At 44.2% G+C, this 18743-nt stretch overlaps 2 protein-coding genes across 5 annotated transcripts in view; one reads left to right on the top strand and one right to left on the bottom strand.

Annotated features, from left to right (window-relative positions):
- The window catches only part of CNKSR2 (connector enhancer of kinase suppressor of Ras 2), a 271503-nt gene extending 262660 nt beyond the window's left edge, over window positions 1-8843 (top strand). For all 4 annotated transcript variants that reach the window (XM_061136326.1, XM_061136325.1, XM_061136324.1 and 1 more), the window contains 2 exons: window positions 4253-4449; window positions 6417-8843. In XM_061136326.1, coding sequence (XP_060992309.1) covers window positions 4253-4449; window positions 6417-6632 — 413 coding nt within the window. In that variant the 3' untranslated portion in view covers window positions 6633-8843. The remainder of the gene's footprint in view (window positions 1-4252; window positions 4450-6416) is intronic.
- A 1286-nt stretch (window positions 8844-10129) lies between these two features.
- Window positions 10130-12088, bottom strand: KLHL34 (kelch like family member 34). Its single transcript, XM_061137712.1, has one exon. It carries the CDS (start codon window positions 12086-12088, stop codon window positions 10130-10132), a length of 1959 nt encoding a protein of 652 aa, XP_060993695.1.
- Window positions 12089-18743: the final 6655 nt, after the last annotated feature.

The following is an 18743-nucleotide window of genomic DNA, read 5'->3' as shown; positions in this document are numbered from 1 at the left end:
GTCTAAAGTGAAGAAAATCATCGCTCAGTTTAAACATTGGGTTCATCAGACACCATGTCCTGTAGAAGATTGGGAAATGCAAAGAGAGCAAGGCATATGCACTCAGGGAAAGTCACAGTCTAGGTCTCTAAAGAAGGTACACATGGAGTGAGGTACAGGACGAAAAAACACTGGGATTTCTCCTCAGGTTTCGTATCTCATTTTCTCGAATATCTCTTCTGTGTCTATCTTATTATATCTATTAATATAGAGTAATACATATATTGAATATTTATCAACAAAAGTGTTTTAACTGAAAAGGGTATACAATCAAAAAAGTTTAAAAACCACTGGGCATGAATGTAAGGAAATACGTCAAGCATCCTGCAGTGTTTGAGGAATGCATTATCATCTGCTAATAAGCCTTTTCAAGAAAGTTCCAACAAACTATTATTTTCTATTGGCTAATCTTTTCATTGAGCTTTTCCTTATCACTGCCTGGAGGTCATATGCAACCTGAAGGAGCCAGACACAACTATACTGATGCTCAGTGCATTTCTTAGAGTCACAGTGTTTCATGGTGTAGCTAGAGTATAAACGAAATGATAAAGAGGATCTTCTAGCCCTGCCACTATGACACAGCCAGAAACGAGTCCTCCCTTGGCTCAGAATACAAGTTATCCATAACTTCATTGGGATCCTCAAATCTATCAATGAAATTTTATATAGGAAAGAGAACTTTATATGTTCTCTTCACTTTAGTAAAATTGAAATAGAAAAGTGTGTCATCTGACACAGGACTGATTTTCATGTTGTAAATGTGATTTGAGGGCAAATTTACTCCTGCATAGACCCAGAATTTCTGAATCAATTTGATACAAATTTAAATTTCATTGTATCAGGGATACACTTCCTCTTGAGGAATCACAGAAGGTTCCTCTATATGTCCTGTGGTTTGCATGTGGTTTTCTACACTTTACCAACTTTCAGAAACCATCCATTCAAATTCGGAAAGAGCTGGGCTTGGGGCCAGCGTTCCCATGACTGAACTGGCATACTGAAAGAAAGTCAATCAGGAAGCAGACCTCACCAAGTGCTTGCCTCCTCTTCCAAAGCAAGCCTCTTCTAGGAGAAGAAAAGCAAGGGTTTAAAAGAGAAACCAGAAGAGAAGGAGACAAAGAAGAAGAGGGCAAAAAGAAGAAGTAAAGGTGCTTTCACATTTTCAGTTGCAGCGGTAGCCCCAATTGAGTTAATTGGTATTCATCTAAGAAAAAAAAAATCAAGGAAACCAGTTTGAAAATTATAAAAGAAAATAAAGGTCTGTTTTTGTCTTGAATGTTGAGTTCTGTGTTGTTTTGACTGTTGAGCACAGTGAATCAGATTTCTAATGTGACTCCGGCCCTCACCCCCTTCCTCTGAAAATAAAGGGACTCTTTGTCTAGTCTTAAAATGTTTAGTAATTGGTGGCATTTTGTAGGAGCCTGGCATCTCAATCCTTCATCTTCCTCACCCCACCACTCTGTCTTGTGTCGCATATGTGTATGGTGTGTAGGGGTGGGGGAAGGAGGCCTGACTTATCTTTAATATCTCTATTCCATTCATAGCTTGGAAATGTTTCTCTGTTCTGTCTCCTTGTGATTCCCTGTTCATATGTGCTGCCCAGAGATAAATCCATGCGTGATTCTCCTTACAGCTGTCAAACCAGATTCTTTGTAGAATTATATGTTGTACTTTGGTTGAACGCTTTCCTCCTCCCCCCTCCCTTAACGGCAAGAAGAAAAAAAAAAGCTTTCAGTGTTAAGTCATGTTTGTCATTTTTTATATTAAATCTTTACCATTCTTGAAATAAAACTACATTGAAATTTTATTTTATAATCCAGCATGTGACTCAATATTCCACAAACTTTAAGAATTGAGGAGAAAGAAAACTGGGTAAGAATGTTTTTTCAACAAAATATATACTCCTTACAGTGTTAGGTAATATGGAAGAAGGTTATCTTAAAAATTTACTATGTGGAAATATTTCTGCCTCCCTTAAATCCTAAAACTATTATTTGAATTCCTTTTTTCTTTACCTTCCTTTAAGAACTGAAAAGCGAATAATACATTAGGCTACATGAAACCTAGACTACTATAATTCACATCTGTTAGCGCTCCAATTTCTCCCCCACCCTCTGCTTTATGAAATTCTTCTGGCTTAAGATGCAGTCTTGCCTTGAGGCAAAAATAATGATAACTACTAAATAATTCCTCAGGGTTCTTTCCTGGCCTATGATTTTATGAAATGGAATTATGCTGTTCAAATGTATCCTTGTTTTTACAACTCCATTTAGTTTTACACTGAATGACCTTCTGATTTTGTGCCTTCCTGGCTCTAAACCGTTCTGTTTAAAATTCCTTATCTCACTTCAACCTTCTTAGCCCACAAGGCAGTTAGTTCCTCTTTTTACAGTCCTCTGTACCCCCAACCCAGCCCCTAGGAATCCTCTAGGTGGTGCAAACATTGAAAGATGAGGCAACAGAAAATGAAAAACCTGTTGTTTAAAGGGTTTTCTTTTTTTGTACTTTTAGATTATAGTTAGATTATAGTTCTAACTTAGATACATGACTAGGATGTTAAAGTTTGTTGTAGAGGAATAGTGGTAGCCGGTGCTGATAACAAGGGACTTTCTAATGAGAGAACTCAATAATCATACTTACCAATAGTTGCTAACCTTAGCAGGAAAGTAAAAAATGAATATGGAACTTAAATGAAGTCACTTTTTCATCCTAAAGGTGATCCCTTCAAGTTAAGGTACTATGTTTGTGGGCTTTGGGGGAAGTTTTAGGTACACTCTAAAAAAAATTTTTTTAAATGCTGCATTTTAAGCATCTCGCAAATTCATTAACACCTCCTGTTTAATACACAGTTCAAATGGTTCCTGACAAAACTGGCAGTCTAGAATTCTTATTAAAATCATGAATTCTGGAGCCAGACTGCTCAGTTGGAATTCCAACTCCACCACTTAGTAAATGTGACCTTGAGCAAGGTACTTCCCTGCTAGAAAATGAAAATCAAATAGATCTACTCCGGTACTGCTATGAGGATTAAATGAGATCATGAATGTTAAGCATTTACCCTAGTGCCTGACACATATAAATGTTTACATTATTACCAATTAGGGTGTCTTTTAATTTTTTTTAAACTGTGTCAGAAAGCCTAAAATATTCACATGGACCATGGTGGAATGAATGATATTCCATATTTACTTTTTGGGCCAGTGTAATTAGCATTCCTCAAATAGGACTCTTTGGCTCTCTATTAAAGGAAATGTGATATAACCCTAACCCTATCTGCCAATCCAAGCAAAATCCAAGTTAATCTTTGTTTATCATTGAGAAAAATACATCAGTAGTCAGACAATTCAAGAATAATATGGTAGTTTGATTTGCTCAAATAGATTCAAGATGCTTTCCTGAACCAGATCTTTTTTTTTTCTTTCTCAAAAATATTTAATTGGAGTGTTTTCTTCCTTAGTCCTTCAAATGTTAAGTAGCTTCCTTCAATACTTGCCAGATTTTTACTTATATTTGCATATAAACATTCCCACATGTCATTCTAATTAAAGCATTATCATTGATGATAATTTATGATCATTTACTATATTTACAGTGTGGCAGGCATTACTATGGCAGTCACATGAAACCTAATAATCCTCTACAGTATACTTTTGGAAGATTTTTACAATCATATATACTCCAGCGAATGCCATTCCATCTTATGAATTCTAGAAAAATGTAAAACTTAGTTCATTTATTATTGCTAAACCAGGAGAGCTCTGTTACTTAGCACATCTGTGCTTATCAGTATAATGATAAGGGATATTCATTACTGTTTTAAAATGTTAAATTATGTTCAGAATTGTTTCTGTGTTGTGTACCTTTTGTACTGTAATTCTTTGAATTTAATGGACTCAAGATATGTACAATGATTTGCTATTTATTAAGAGAGTATTTTGTTAAAGCATCCTATTAATTGATTATTCTAAAACAATTGGCTGCCTGTAGCTAGTCTTACCCAATATAACGAGCAACTGTGGGTTTGATGGGTTGTTTTTCTTTTTTTAATGTAATAGTGTTTTCCCAATCATTCATTATTCCGTTTCTCAGATACTTTTTGTTTGTTTGTTTAGTAGATTTTTGGAGTGTCAAATCACTGTATTACACTGGATTCATATTTCTCTCTTTTTTTTTTTGTTGTTGTTGTTGTTTTTTTTTTTTTTGGACATTGCAGGTGAAAGTAGGGAAGAAAAGTTAGGAGACTCTTTGCAAGATTTATACAGGGCATTGGAGCAAGCCAGTCTGTCGCCTCTGGGAGAACATCGCATTTCAACTAAGATGGAATACAAACTATCATTTATAAAGAGATGTAATGATCCTGTGATGAATGAAAAACTACACAGGCTGAGAATTCTCAAAAGCACTTTAAAGGTAAGATATGAAATGGAAGGAGACATTCATTTTAAGAGATTCATTCCTGAACTCAAAATCGATTATCAGATACTCTAAGGGACAAAATACAAAATGGGAGGGGGATAAATAGAATGAATGTTATAAGTGTATTTGGCCAAAAGGAAATAATCTTAACTTTATATTAACATCTCAGAGCATGCACAGACTACATGTTATGTGACTTAGTTCTAGGAGAAAACAGGATGTAATTAATTTTTTTTTGTCCAAAAATGCAGGGCTAGTGTTATTCCTCAGTCTTTTGTTTTCCTAGGATAAATATGCCATGTTGTAGAATTGATACAGTTATTAAAAGAGCACAGCGTTCATGCAGGGGTGGGTGCTAAAAGGGTTTGAGATATTTTATGAATATGTCTTGTAGCACATTTGGAGTGAAGCCACATTGTTTCATATTCCATGTGGAAATTTTGTAATTGTGCTGTATACATTAGCAGTTCCCAACTCACATGTCACTTTTTTCTTATACATTTCCATAAGCACTTACATTGTCTCCAGTCTTCTTATGCCACCCCCAGATTGGGGAGGAGGTTGTGAGGAAAGGGAAACAGGCAGGAAGTTGAAGAAGGAGCCAGAAAAGTCAGCCCCCTCACTGTGTGTCTCAGTGGAGAGGGCCTGCCAAACATATTCTCCCTAATCAGACCATGCACCGTGAAAAACTCAAAAACAGAAAAGAACTGTCATACCGAGTTTGTGATGCAGTCATTTCAAGAAATAGAAGGTCAGAGAGTTTCTTTGGAAAATATTTCAGATCCATAGGCTACTGCTGAGGTTTCATAATTTTGAAACAGTACCAAAGAGATCCTGGGCTTCTCTGGTGGTCAGTGGTAAAGAATCCGCCTTCCAGTGCAGGTTGACACAGGTTTGATCCCTGGGTGGAGGAGATCCCCTGGAGAAGGAAATGGCTGCCACTCCAGTATTCTTGCCTAGAAAGTTCCATGGAAGAAAGAGCCTGGTGGGCTACAGTCCTTGAGGTCGCAAAAGAGTTGAACATGACTTAGCGACTAAACAACCGAAGAGATCAACAGAATAGGAAATGCATGATTTGAAAAAACTTCTGGTAGCCAGCAGCCAAGCTCCCATAATCAATTAGCTCTCAGTTGATATTCATGTGAATGCTGTTGCAAATCCATGGGACAACTTAATGACCTTTTGATAACTAAGACCAAAATTTTTTAAAGAGCTTTAATATACATAAGAATAATTCTGGTGCCCAACTAAGGTCCAGAGATATCCTTACCACCTCCCACTTCATGGAGCCCCCATTCTCATTCAGGTCCAAACTGCCAACTGAGCATCTAGCAGAAGGAGATAGGACAATACAAAAGTAACTCAAGACACAATGTGGTAAGCCCACTCAACAGCAGTGATCAAGCATAATGGGGACTTACAGAAATGAAGGAGAAAACATTTTTTCAGTTGTTTAAGGAAGGCTTGAAGAAATGAGAGGCATATGAACTGGATATTAAAGGATGAGGAAAAGTTTCCATAGGCAGAGATGGGAAACAGGATAGGCCCTGAAGGAAAAGCAAACCATACAGAGTGCCTGCATGTAGAAAAAAGTACCTGAGGATTTCAGTCTAAATAGTGAGTTTGAGTATCCAGTGAACCAGTGAAGTTGTTCAGTCGTGTCCGACTCTGCAATCCCATGGACTGTAGCCTACCAGTCTCCTCCATCCATGGAATTTTCCAGGCAAGAGTACTGGAGTGGGTTGCCATTTCCTTCTCCAGGGGATCTTCCTGACCCAGGGATCCCGCATTGCAGGCAGATGCTTTACCATCTGAGCTAGGTAAGCCCGAGGTAAGCCAGGGAAGCCCGAGTTTGAGTATAACAGAGCTGTTTCTTCTGGGCTTTTGCCTATTAACTCTTTAGTTTAAATTTGAAAAAAATTCTATCCCTTTTGTAACTCTTGAATCCTTTTGTTTTTCAGGCCAGAGAAGGGGAAGTAGCCATTATCGATAAAGTCCTAGACAATCCAGACTTGACATCGAAAGAATTCCAGCAGTGGAAGCAGATGTACCTCGATCTTTTCTTGGATATCTGTCAAAACACAACCTCAAATGACCCATTAAGTATTTCTTCTGAAGTAGATGTAATCACTTCCTCTCTCACACACACTCATTCATACATTGAAACGCATGTGTAAGTGTATTGTGCCCTCTGGCCATTTGGTACCTTCTGGTACTTTGAACAAGTATATAAGGTAGTTTTTATATCAACGTGTGGGACACGTTGACAAGCTATACTTTAATGTTACCATTATATGAAACAAACCCTATATGGTCATAATACCACTGTCTTTAATGAGCATTTGTATATTTTATATGCAGTTAGTGCTCAGCTTATGTTTACCATGTGCAAAATCAACTGTCTTCAATGATTCAAAATTAACTTTTGCAAACAACCCTGAAGACAGGTGGTCTTCAAGTAGGAAAAAAAAAACACAAAAAGGCAGTTTTCTATCTAAGGTCATCTTTTCTCCCTTTAAGTTAATTTTATATAAACAAGACTTCAAAACTAAATCACATTTTTTCAGGTGCAGACATCCTTGTGGGTGGGAAAGAATTTAAACCTTTTTTATATTTATTAAAATGTTCTAAGAATTTTCTTAAACATTGCACAAAGTTTAATGCTGTAGTTTTATTTTTGTGAAATGTAGATGCGCATACATACAAGAGTTAAGCAAAATAGAAGAGCATCAACATAAGAAAAGTTCAGGTATCAAATATTCGTCTTAATAGTCTATTAACTTGTGAAAGCTGGTTAATGGAAATACTATTCCATATCCATGGGGACACTCAATGGTGTATCAGGGCAAAGCTTTGTAAGATGTTTTTGTAACTGAGACCAAAATTGAAGATAGAGCTGCTTTATTTTCTTGGTTTAAATCTTCCTTTATTTTTGTAGTGATGAAATGCTGATTGTGTACAGAGGAATTTGAGAATGAATTTTTTAAAACACACTTAACTCACCCAGAAAGGCAGCTAACATATATATATATAATTTCAGCCCAAACTCATGTTTTTAAACTCCAACTCCTAAAAACCTACAAGGTATAAACGAAAATGAATCAACTTCCCAGTTAGTGTCCAATTTTCCCCCTAGTCTGTTAGTGAAACTTATGTAATTATACTTCAGGCAGGGAAGTAAAATATGTTTGGTTACAGGCTGATGTGTGTTCTAATATAGAAAACAATGTTGAAAAAGATAAATGTACCTCTCTCCTGAGGAGCAAGAGGATGATGGTCATTCAAAGAGATATTACATTGAACTATACGAGACAAACCATTGTTAGAGGTTTTTCCTAGTTTCATGATTTGTTCTATAGAGTGGATAAAGTCTATGAAAAAATCCTCTTCATATATTTCCATTTATAAGCATCTCATTTTTGAAAAGTGATCACAGCATGATAATGACTGTGCTGCTTTTTAGTGTCTGGCTGCATAACGTACAAGTCACAGTTTGCTGGGTTTTGGTTTTGTTTTTTTTTTTCTTTAGAAGGAGGAAGAGACCCTCCTTTCCTCTTCTATATCCTGAAATCTACTTCTAATCAGCTTTATACTGTTGCCTGTACAGCTCAGTGAATGTACTTTCATCTCTAAGAGTTCAGATATCTGCCAGTGACTATTTTTGCTATAGAGAAGAAAGTAAAAACTCCACAGCGAGGATCTTTTTCTTTGCTTTTGAAACCACCATTGAATCACTATCGTTTTGCAGACTTTGCACAACTGTACAGGAGAGTGGCCTTTCTACAGCACATTTTCAGTAATCCTATATTTAGTCAAAGTGGATGAGAAATCATGTATTAATGTTTGTATGGAATTTGGGGTCCAGTGTAATATTTTTATCATTTAAAAAAACCAATTTGTAAAAACATTTATTTACTGCATGGATATTGACGCACATTAAATTTGTGGGATTTTGTATATGTAAAAAAACAAAACAAAAACAAAAAGCAAAAAAAAAAAAGAAACCTCTTGTCCTAAAATGAAGTGTGCTTGTTACAGGTGTTTAGACTTGTTGATGTTTACTAGACCACATGTGTACATTTACTTAAAAATATCTGTACCTGATGGATGTGTCGTGGATACAGTGGCCAGATTGTGCCCCTGTCAACAGCGAGCAGTTGATGGAAAGACTAGCTGTGTTGCTACTAAGCGGCTTTTATTTTGGTGAAGTTGGCTCTGTTGTTTTAAATGGTAAAAAGTAAACTAATGAATTTTAAAAGACTCGTGGCTAGCTTAGCATGAAAGAGACCTTTAACGCTATATATCTGTACATTTTATTGCATTAGTTTCAAATCTAGGAGAGAGGCGGCACTGTAAACTGAAGTCAAATAAATTCAGCTCTTAATGAATCCTTATAAAGCACCTATTTTATTCATGCAGTCCACATCACATTTCTTTGTGACCGAATCACACGCCACCCCACCACCCCCAGTTACAAGTTTTAACTTTGTCACTCCACTGTGGTATAAGCCAGAAGAGGCAATGTCCAGTATATACAAGAATCTTCTCTGAAATTCTGCAAAATCAAGTTGGTTTCTCATTTACCTGACACAAACTTTAAAATTTCACCTGCTGCTCTTTCCTTTCTCTGTGATTCTTTTGGGAACGTGGGGTAGAGGGTCTGGGAGGCAGGGTATCATCAAAAATAAACTTAAAAAAATTTTTTTACAAGTATTAGCTACAGCGTGTCTGCAGAATGAACATTTAAAGAGGATGAAAGAAATAGGGGCTTTGTTAGCTGCTGCTGCTGAGTCGCTTAAGTCATGTCCTACTCTGTGTGACCCTACGGACTGGAGCCCACCAGGCTCCTCTGTCCATGGGATTCTCCAGGCAAGAACACCGGAGTGGGTTGCCATTTCCTCCTCCAGGGGATCGTCCCAACCAAGGGATAGAACTGCTTCTCATGTCTCCAGCACTGGCAGGCAGCTTTCTTACCACTAGCGCCACCCGGGAAGCCCCTTTAAATGTTCTACTAAATCAGAGAAGCCGGATTATTATGGCTAAGGGCTGTACAAATAAAACTTAAAACCAATAAGCTGCCAAAAGTCAGAGCAAAAGCAGACTAGGGTAAGTAAGGATGAAGTACAGAAAAATGTAACCTAGGTTATTTTCTCCAAAAATAAAGTGCTTTCTAGGAGATTTTTTTTTCTCAGTTCCATATCTATATTAAACCATCAGAGCAGAACTATAACCTTGATTCTGTATCATAAAATCATAGTTCTCCCTACAATGATTGCATGTTTTTTAACCAAGGCACTTTCCCTTCACTATTTATTCAGATAATGCCATCTTCTAGAACCATTTATTACAGTCATTATACCTAACAATTTTCTGGTCTGGTATATAACTTATTATGGTACGTTTTTTGGCTGTTTGGCACAAAAATAATCACTGTTTAGAACCTGGGAAACACTTTTAAGTACAAGAGGGAAAATGGGGTCATATTTTATTTTCGAAAGTCCATCTCTAGCCCAACATGAGAATTTCTAGAAATCCCCAGCTCACTGGAGATGATTCACATATCCTTCTAAATTTGATCCCTCCTGTCTCCCATTCTCAGAATAAGGGCAAATGTTTCTCTTTGGCCAAGTCTAGGAAAAGCCCACGACTTGCTCCTCCCTAGCTAGGAGGCTGCTTAACCCATTAAGCCCAGCACAAAATCCGGCGTCTCCCCGGGCTCTCCCTCCCTCTGCTCGTCCCCACCGTCTGGCAGCTGCAGCACCGCGCACTGCAGGCCGCTCCAGGCCCAGGGCAGCGCGCAGCCAATGTCCTCCCAGCGGTCGAGGTCGAGGTCATAGCCCACCACGTTGCGGGTGGGCACCTGGCGTGAGTCCCGCCACTTGAGGCCGCCCAGTAGCAGCACCGTCTCCTCCACCAAGGCCAGCCCATAGCAAAAGCGGTCGTAGGGTAGCGGCCGCAGCCGAGTCCACTGGTCGGTGCTGGGGTCGTAGCGCTCGATCTCGGAGAAGGGCTCGTAGCGCCCCAGAAAGGCGAACACCGCGCCGCGCAGGGCTGCCATGTGGTGCCCGAAGCGGGCCGTGCCCATGGGCGCTCTCTTGCTCCACGCCTGCTCCCCGGGGGCCAGGGAGAACACGTCCCGGAGGCTGCTCGCGCCGCCGTCGCCTCTCCCCGCCTTGCCCCCGGAGATGTACACGACGCCGCGGTCCCCGACGGCGCCCGCGTGGCCGTGCAGAGCCCGCGGCAGCGCCCCGGCCGCCATCCAGCGGTCCCGGCGCAGGTCATACATTTCCACCGAAGCCAGCGCTTGGCCGCCCGCGCCCAGGCCCCCGACGGCCAGGAGCCCCTCGCCCACGGCGCCGCACCAGAAATGGGCCCGTGCTTCCCGCATAGGAGGCGCGGTCGTCCACACGTGGAAGCGCGGGTCGTAACGGTGCACTTGGGCCGTGACAGCCCGCGGGCCGTCGGCTGGGGGCGAGCAGGCGCCGCCCGACGGGCTCTCCCCGCCCAGGACGAACAGGAAGTTGCCCGCGACACACACGCTGTGCCCCAGCAGCGGAGCAGGCAGCCGCGTGAGGCTGCGCCAGCGGTGGTTGTACACGTCAAAGGCCACCACGTCCTGGGTGAGCTCCCAATCCTCCTCCTCCACCTGCTCCTCTTCCTCCTCCTCCTCCTCCTCTCCCTCCTCCTCCTCCGGCGCCGGCGCGGCGGCCCTGCCCCGGGCTGCCCGCGCGGGGACCACGACTTCCTCAGTCACCACCTCCCTCCCCCGGCGCCCCCCGACCAACAAGATGCGGGTTTGAGGGCTCCGGACGCTGGTCTGCTCGCCCTGCAGGAGCGGCTGGCGGGAGGGTGACGTGTGGTAGTTGAGGGCCTGGATGATGAGGCCCTTGACCCGGGCGGGCAGGGTGAGGCCGGAGCCCGAGTACACGCGCCGCAGCACGTCGGCGGGCACGAGGCCGAAGCGGACCCGCTCGAGGAGCTGGGTGCAGTGGGCCAGGCGTTCGGCCTCAGGCTCCTGCCGCAGCCAGGCCAGCGCCAGGCCCAGCAGCCGGGCCTCGGGCACCCGCGCCACGTCAGGGGCACCCAGCACGGCCCTCAGCGACGCGGGGTTGAGCTCCAGAAGGCCGGCCGGGCCCGCGCCCCGCGCCAGCAGCTCCCTCAGGTGGGTCACGATGCAGCGTTCGGCCGCGCCCAGCGTGTGCGCCAGGCCAAAGCGAGCCGCCACGTTGGCGGCGAAGCAGCAGTTCTCCGGGGCCAGCTGGCGCTCCAGGTAGCGGCCGCAAAGCCCCAGGGCCTCGGTGACCTGCAGGTAGCTGGCGGCCTCCAGCGTGTCCTCCACTGTGTCCATGGAGAGAGGCAGCCAGGCGGTGTAGATGAAGTCCAGCAGGCGCTGCAGGCCCGCCGCCGACGGCACGTGCAGGTGGATCACGCTCGCCCGGGATTCCCGGGTGTGACTCTTGAACAGAGCCCTGAAGTAGTCGCTGGAACACGCGAGGAGCGACCTGTGCGCCGGGAACTCGCTGCCCTCCGCCTCCAGCGTCACGTCGCACAGGAAGCCCTCGGCGCGCAGCGCCTGGTAGCCGGTGAGCAGCGAGCCGCCATGAGCTTTGCAGTAAGACAGGAAGTAACTCATGATGCCCAGGGCGGGAAGCGGCCGGGCCGGGGCTGGGGCCAGCCAGGCGCGGCCGGAGGCATCCCGGGACACGGAGCCCCCGGGCCCCCCGCGCGAGCCGAAGAGCCCCTAGCAGGGGTCCATTTTTGCCTGCTCAGCTTAAAGCCCAGGCCTCCTTCATACAGGTCCGCAGATCTGCCCGTACCCTTCTCAGAGCAAATCTGGTAGGGAAACGATTTCCAGAAGCACCTAGCAGCGGAGAGCGCCGAGTTTGGAGTTTTCCGGGAGGTGCAGGGTTCGGTTTCGGCGGCTGCCGAGGCTGCCAGCGCGTTGCCCAAATCCCCCTCCCCGGCCCTGTTTGGGGAGCCCACACCTGCGCGCCTGGGGCCGCAGTGGCCGCGCACCATCACCTGGAAGGGCGGAGCTGCGGATGGATTGACTCCCGGGGGGTGCTGGATCTCCGACGGCCCAGATGCACAGATGGGGCCGGACGAGGGCTGTCCGGGAAGTGCGGGGCCAGGGCTCTGACCTCCTAGGGGTGGACAAGGAGGGTTCTGCGGGCACCGGCGAGGGCCGGGGACAACTAGCTAGGGGGCAGGGGGGGTGAACTTGTTCCGCGCGGAGGATCAAATCAAAGCCTGGGGGATTAGGGAGGAGGGGCGCGGGTCAGCGCGACGGGTCGGAGGCGTGATTGGGCGCCACACATAACATGCCAGTAGCTCACAGTGACAGGAATAGCGCGCGGCCTCGGCCTCCCTGGCGCGCCCCGCCCCGCTCCCCGGCTGCTGGCTGAGAACCGAGGGCGCGGGAGGAAGCGGCCCGGCCTGGGACATGACTCTCGTGACCCGTCAAGCCGCCGGTCACCAGGGGGTCCCGGTAACCCGGCTGGGGGTGCGGAGAGCGCTCACCGGAGAGGCGCGAGTCGCGGGGACGCTGCGCTTGGTGGTGTCTGGGGAGGGGCGCTCGGCTGGGCCGGAGGAGTGACGACCCCCCTCCTGGGGCTCCTGTGGCTGGGAAAAAAGCCCCTGGCTCGCAGCTTTCTGCCTCAAGGAGGCCCTAATTAATCCTTTGGGAGCGGGGATTAAGCGGCGATTTTGCGCGCTGACACCCAGGAGCCCGCTACGCGCAGAGGAGCCGCTGGCCGGAATCTTGCCCTGGCGAATCCAGGCTCCCAGCCAGTGGCGCTCCGGCGCACGCCCCTCACCTGGACTCACCCTTGCGTGATGCTGGGCCTACTCTGCGCCCTTCCCGAGGTCGCTGGCTTGTCTCACAATCCGCTTTCGGGAGTTTGCGCCCACCTCGCTCCCCGACCCCGGCTGAGTTCTCCTTTCCTGTTCTTAAACCCTGCCTCGCCCATCCCTTGGCAAAGTGGACGAGGAAACTGTAGGTGACTTGGGTTTTCTGCTTTTTGAATGACCACTTCCTTTAAGAAAATAAGTCTTTGCAGTTTCTCTCCCCGACTTTCCAGTGTATTAGTCGCTCAGTCGTGTCCGACTCTTTGCGACCCCATGGACTGTAGCCCACCGGGTTCCTCTCCATGGAATTCTCCAGGCAAGAATACTGGAGTGGGTAGCCATTCCTTTCTCCAGGGGATCTTCCTGACTCAGGGGTCGAGCCCCGGTCTCCCTCATTGCGGGCAGATTCTTTACCATCTGAGCCGCCAGGGAAGCTCCAGGCTTTCCAGGCTCTGATCTAATTAAGGCCAGCCCCGTCCTCAGTGCTGGGATGTGATGATGGGCAATAAGGTTGCAAAGCTGGCAGAGGCTGCAGTTTCAAAGCGCCCCTCCTCAGGAAGTTATTTTTATAAGGTGCACCAAGCACAGAAATGATGGCTAAGACCACCCTAATCTTGAGACATTAGGAAAGCCTTTCTCCATCTCCAGCACCCTGCTCTTAAAGAACTAAACGATTAATGTAACTGCTCTTTCTTGCCAGTTTGAAAGGTTCTGTGTGTTTTGCTTTCATCTAGAATTGATTTTTTTAATACAACCTCTCTGGTAATCTATTTTAAGCAAACCTTTTGAATGCGTTTGAAGTGACTTGCATTTCTTACAGTTGAGGTTGTATTTCATTAAAAAAAAAAAAAAAAAAGCTAAGGAAGGATAAAATTCTATCATTTTCTGCCGGGTATGCCATTGGTATTACAAGGTCTCCACTTAGAAGTAATTCTTGAAGTACATAAAAATAAGTAAAATGATTTTGCTTTGTGGTCAAAGATGGAACTGTTGTATGACTTAAATTAGACAAATTATAAAATGCAGGCAGAGGCCCAGGTTAAGGGCTTGCTTAAACTCCAGAGGCTAAAAATACTGCAATTTGAATTCCTAATGTAGAGCTACAGATGGGTTGGGGGAGGAGAGGATGCTGGTTGGTTTAGGTTTTTCTTTTCTTTTCTTCAGTACTAAAATTCTTAGCTCAAAAATAAAATACCAGCTTGGTTCACTATGCACAGATCTGTATGGTGAAGTTAAATGGGCTTTACTCAACCTGATAGAATTTTGCTAGAAGGGATATTTGACATCATTTAGCCAAACCCTTTCCCTTTTCTCCCCCAATTTCTTGTTTTTCTTTTTAAAAATGTGGCTGATGAGCCCCAGAGGGAGTACGGCTTGTCTGGGTGACTTGGATATTGAGTTACAGAGTCTGGACCTATATTATGTGACCTCGTGTATGATAAAAATAAAGTAGTGCAGGGCACAGTCAGTTGATTTAAACCAAATTTCAGAGTGATGAAGTTAAAGCACAGTTTTTAAAACTGCATATTTTTAACCCCCAAATTGAACCACACATCCCATCAGCTCTGTCCATCAGCATGCATTCAGTTTGAATCCAAAATGTCACGCTTACTTGAGAATAGGGATGCTGTGGAAGACTTTAAATTCTTGACATCAAAAATCCAGTTTTAAACAAGTACCTGTTCATCGCCAGCCCAACATGCCACTTTAACATATTTTGCCATTGAGGATATAATGAACTGTGTTAAGTGAGAAAATTTTCCTATTAGATGTGTCTACAAGGTCTTCTTTAGAAAATGTATTAAAACTGTCGATCCATCCAAGAACATTATTGTCCTTTGAGTAGCATTTATGGAAAGTATCAATATTTTAATTTCTTGGCAATATTAAGTAGGATGTGATTGGTCTGTTGAAAATAATCAGCTTATAAGTTGTCCTCCCCCTTTAGACTATGAACTTCTTGAGGCTGGGAACTATTTCGTGATCTTTTTATGTCCATCCCCGTCATAGTCTTTGGCATAAGTAATGGTGAGTTGAACAGATACAGGGAATGACACTGTCAGTGGGAGGAGTAAAGGGCTGTTAAGAGGGACTTGACTTAAGACAATTACTTCTTTCTTTCTGCTTCTCTTTCTTCCTTTCACACAGCTGCAGTTGCAGACACCCCCTGATACAGCCAGGAACTGACATCCCTAGGAATCAAGTGGCTCACCATGAGTGGCCCACAAGTGAGAGAAGGTTGGACCGTGTCATTCAACTCTCTGTCCTACATCCCTAGTCCTTTACCAAGACCAGCCCCACATGGCTCTTGGCATCTAGTCGGACACACTACTCTTCCTCCTCCTCCTGGGATGCATGGCCCCAGGTGCTCCAGCAGCTCCTCCACACCCCACTTTGTATGGCCAGGCTTCTGCTAAAGGCCCAGCTACACACTCCAGTGTGCCTGTTGGGACCCTGCCCTTTCCCTGAGCCCCTCACCCCATGTCAGGACTGTGACCTGCTGTCAACCATCCCTTTCATACATCTGCATCTCTTGTGACAGAGCCTAGAACTAAAGTTCTCCTAGCACCCATCTCACTTCCCACATCAAAGTAGCAGTGCTAGTCAACCATGGTACTCCACATTCCCTGAATGGGCCCTACCTAGCTAAATGTAAATTCCGTAGTTCCCACCTCTAAAATAATTGTATTTGTTGAAAAAATTCCACAACTAAAAACATCCATGTATAATGGACACTTACACTTTTTTTGCAAATGTAATCTGCAATGGTAACAGCTTTGTTGAGATATTGTCCATATAATACACAATTAACTTGATCAGAGTGTACAATTCAATGGTTCTTAGCATATTTCCAGAGTTGTGCAAACATCTCCAGAATCTCATTTTGGAACATTTTCATAACCTCAGAAAGAAACCCCATGCTCTTTAATTCTCACTTCCCTGTACCACCTGTCCCCCAAGCCCTAAGCAACCACTGCTCTATTTTCTGTCTCTATAGATTCTGGATATTTCATGTAAATGGAATCATGTAATACATGGTCTCCTGGTGATTGACTTCTTTGACTTAGCATAATGTTTTCAAGGTCCATCCATTGTAATGCACTTTTGAGGGAAAAAAATAAAAGAATTTGTATAATAATAACATTGGGAACTTTTTCTCAAAACCACAACATTCTAAAATGTGCTGTTTGATATTTAAGCTACAGTTTTGTCAGGTTAACTCTTCTGTTTAAGAATTTTTTATATGTATTTTTATTTTTTTATTTTTTTGGCTGCACGGGTCTTAGTTACAGCATGTGGGATCTAGTTCCCTGACCAGGAAACTATGTGACCAGGAAAAAATGTGGGTACTAATCACATCTACCGTGCCCATATTGAACTAACAGAAAGTCAGCAACATCTGTGTACATCTAGGGAGGTCCTGAGGCCCCAGCATTCCCACTTCAAGAGAAGAGTGGATGGGTATACCTGTGGTCCCAGGAGCATCAGCTGTTGATGGTATCATGAGGATCAGACCCATCTTACCCAAGTAGTGCTTGACACAAAATGCTGACTAGGCCTATTGCCCATTAGGCAGTGAACAGACTTGTCCTCAGGGGCTGCATAACTACAGACTGGTGACCCCAAAGATGCAGACAGGTCACAGGACCAAGTTAACTGAAGTGCTGAAGGAGGTTGGAACACACTTTCATTCCTGTGCGGTCCACTAGGACAGCAGTCCAGCAATCATCTAGCATCTGCCAACCCTCACCCTCCAGGTAGACCCTGTGGACCAACTGAAGGATGGCAAGCTTTGGCACATTCCCATCCACGTAAGACTCCTGAGGGTGTGGCCCTGCCGTGCTCTTTGTTTATCATCCCAGTCTGTCTCTATCCTCTCATTGAGACTTCTTATTCCTCTGAGCCTCGCGACCAGTTGTGACTTCGTCAGCAACTCATCCCTTTGTGCTTTTACCTACAGAAAGAAATATGTTTAGTACAGAGTTAAAAGAGTGGGCTCTGGGATCAGCGTGCCCAGGTACAAATCCTGGCTCTACCATCCTCAAGCCATTAGACTTGGAACAATTTGTGTGGCTCCCAGTTTCAGCTTTCTCATCGTAGGAATACACAGGACAGGACTGAGGGCTGTGTTAATAGCACTGGGTACACTGTAGATAATAAACATAGATAGATATTCTCCCTGAATACATTAGGGAAATATACATAGTCCTGGAAAAATTTTCTTTTTTAATTAAAAAAAAATATTGGAGTATAATTGCTTTACAGTGTTCGTTAGTTTCTGCTCTGCAACACTGTGAATCTGCTGTAAATATACATATAATATCCACTCCCTCTTGAGCCTCCCTCCCACCCTCTAGGTCATCACAGAGCACCAAACTGGCTCCCTGTGTTATACCGCAGCTTCCCACTAGCTGTTTTGCACATGGTGGTTATATATGTCAGTGCTACCCTCCCAATTTGTCCCACCCCCTCCCTCCCCTGTGTCCACAAGTCCGTTCTCTTTAAGTCTGCATCTCTATTCCTGCCCTGCAAATAGGTTCATCTATACCTTGAGAAAACGACTTTCAGTGAAGAGTTTACATATATTAATTCTCCCTCAGTGAAAATACTCAAGAACCTTACAGAAAAGCATAGAATAACCCTTGAACTATGGTATTTAATAGCAAGCATCAATTGGTACAATATATTGACTTTTTAAGCCACCTTTCATTAGTAATTTATACTCTGATAGAAAGGAAAAATCATCACATGGGAGAGATCAATCAGTAGGTTCATGACCTACTGGGATTTTACTCTGGATGCTCCCATAACACTTGCTCAAAGGCACTCACGTTTACTTAGGGGCAGAGTAGGGCTTTGAATTCACGTTTCAAGAGCCCCTATCATAGGACTCTGAAAAATAGTGGCAAGCAGGGTATCCTTGCAGTCGTGTTCTTGGATTTTAAAAAACAGCAGAAAGGGATTTTCGCAAAGCAATTCTTTCAGCCAAAAATCCATGATGAATAAGTTTGTGTAGTACAGATGTTTAATAGTAAATATTGAACAGTTTTACAAACTGGCCTTGTAAGCAGAGCACATCATAAAAGCCTGTGACTGTTAATTGGAGGGTGTACCTGATACCGCAGTGGCCTGGTAATGATGCTCTGTGTTGGTGTTCAGACTAAGGGTTATGCAGGAGATAAGCCATCTTCCTGTCCTTATGGGTATGAAAAGTGAAAGTCGCTCAGTTGTGTCCAACTCTTTGCGACCCCATGGACTATACAGTCCATGGAATTCTCCAGGCCAGAATACTGGAGGGGGTAGCCTTTCCCTTCTCCAGGGGATTTTCCCAACCCAGGGATCGAACCCAGGTCTCCACGTTTCTTACAATTGCCTCCTTGCGTAATAATATATAATAAATACTGTTTGCATTTTTCTAACATAACATACATTTTCCCCTT

Source organism: Dama dama, chromosome X (assembly GCF_033118175.1).
Source record: "Dama dama isolate Ldn47 chromosome X, ASM3311817v1, whole genome shotgun sequence".
NCBI lineage: Eukaryota > Metazoa > Chordata > Mammalia > Artiodactyla > Cervidae > Dama > Dama dama.
The sequence above is the reverse complement of the archived record's forward strand: the minus strand, read 5'-3'. Positions and strand labels throughout refer to the sequence as shown.

Bases quoted from the DNA above. Each gene is read 5' to 3' on its own strand.
- KLHL34 (XM_061137712.1), bottom strand. From the start codon at position 12,088: ATGAGTTACTTCCTGTCTTACTGCAAAGCTCATGGCGGCTCGCTGCTC.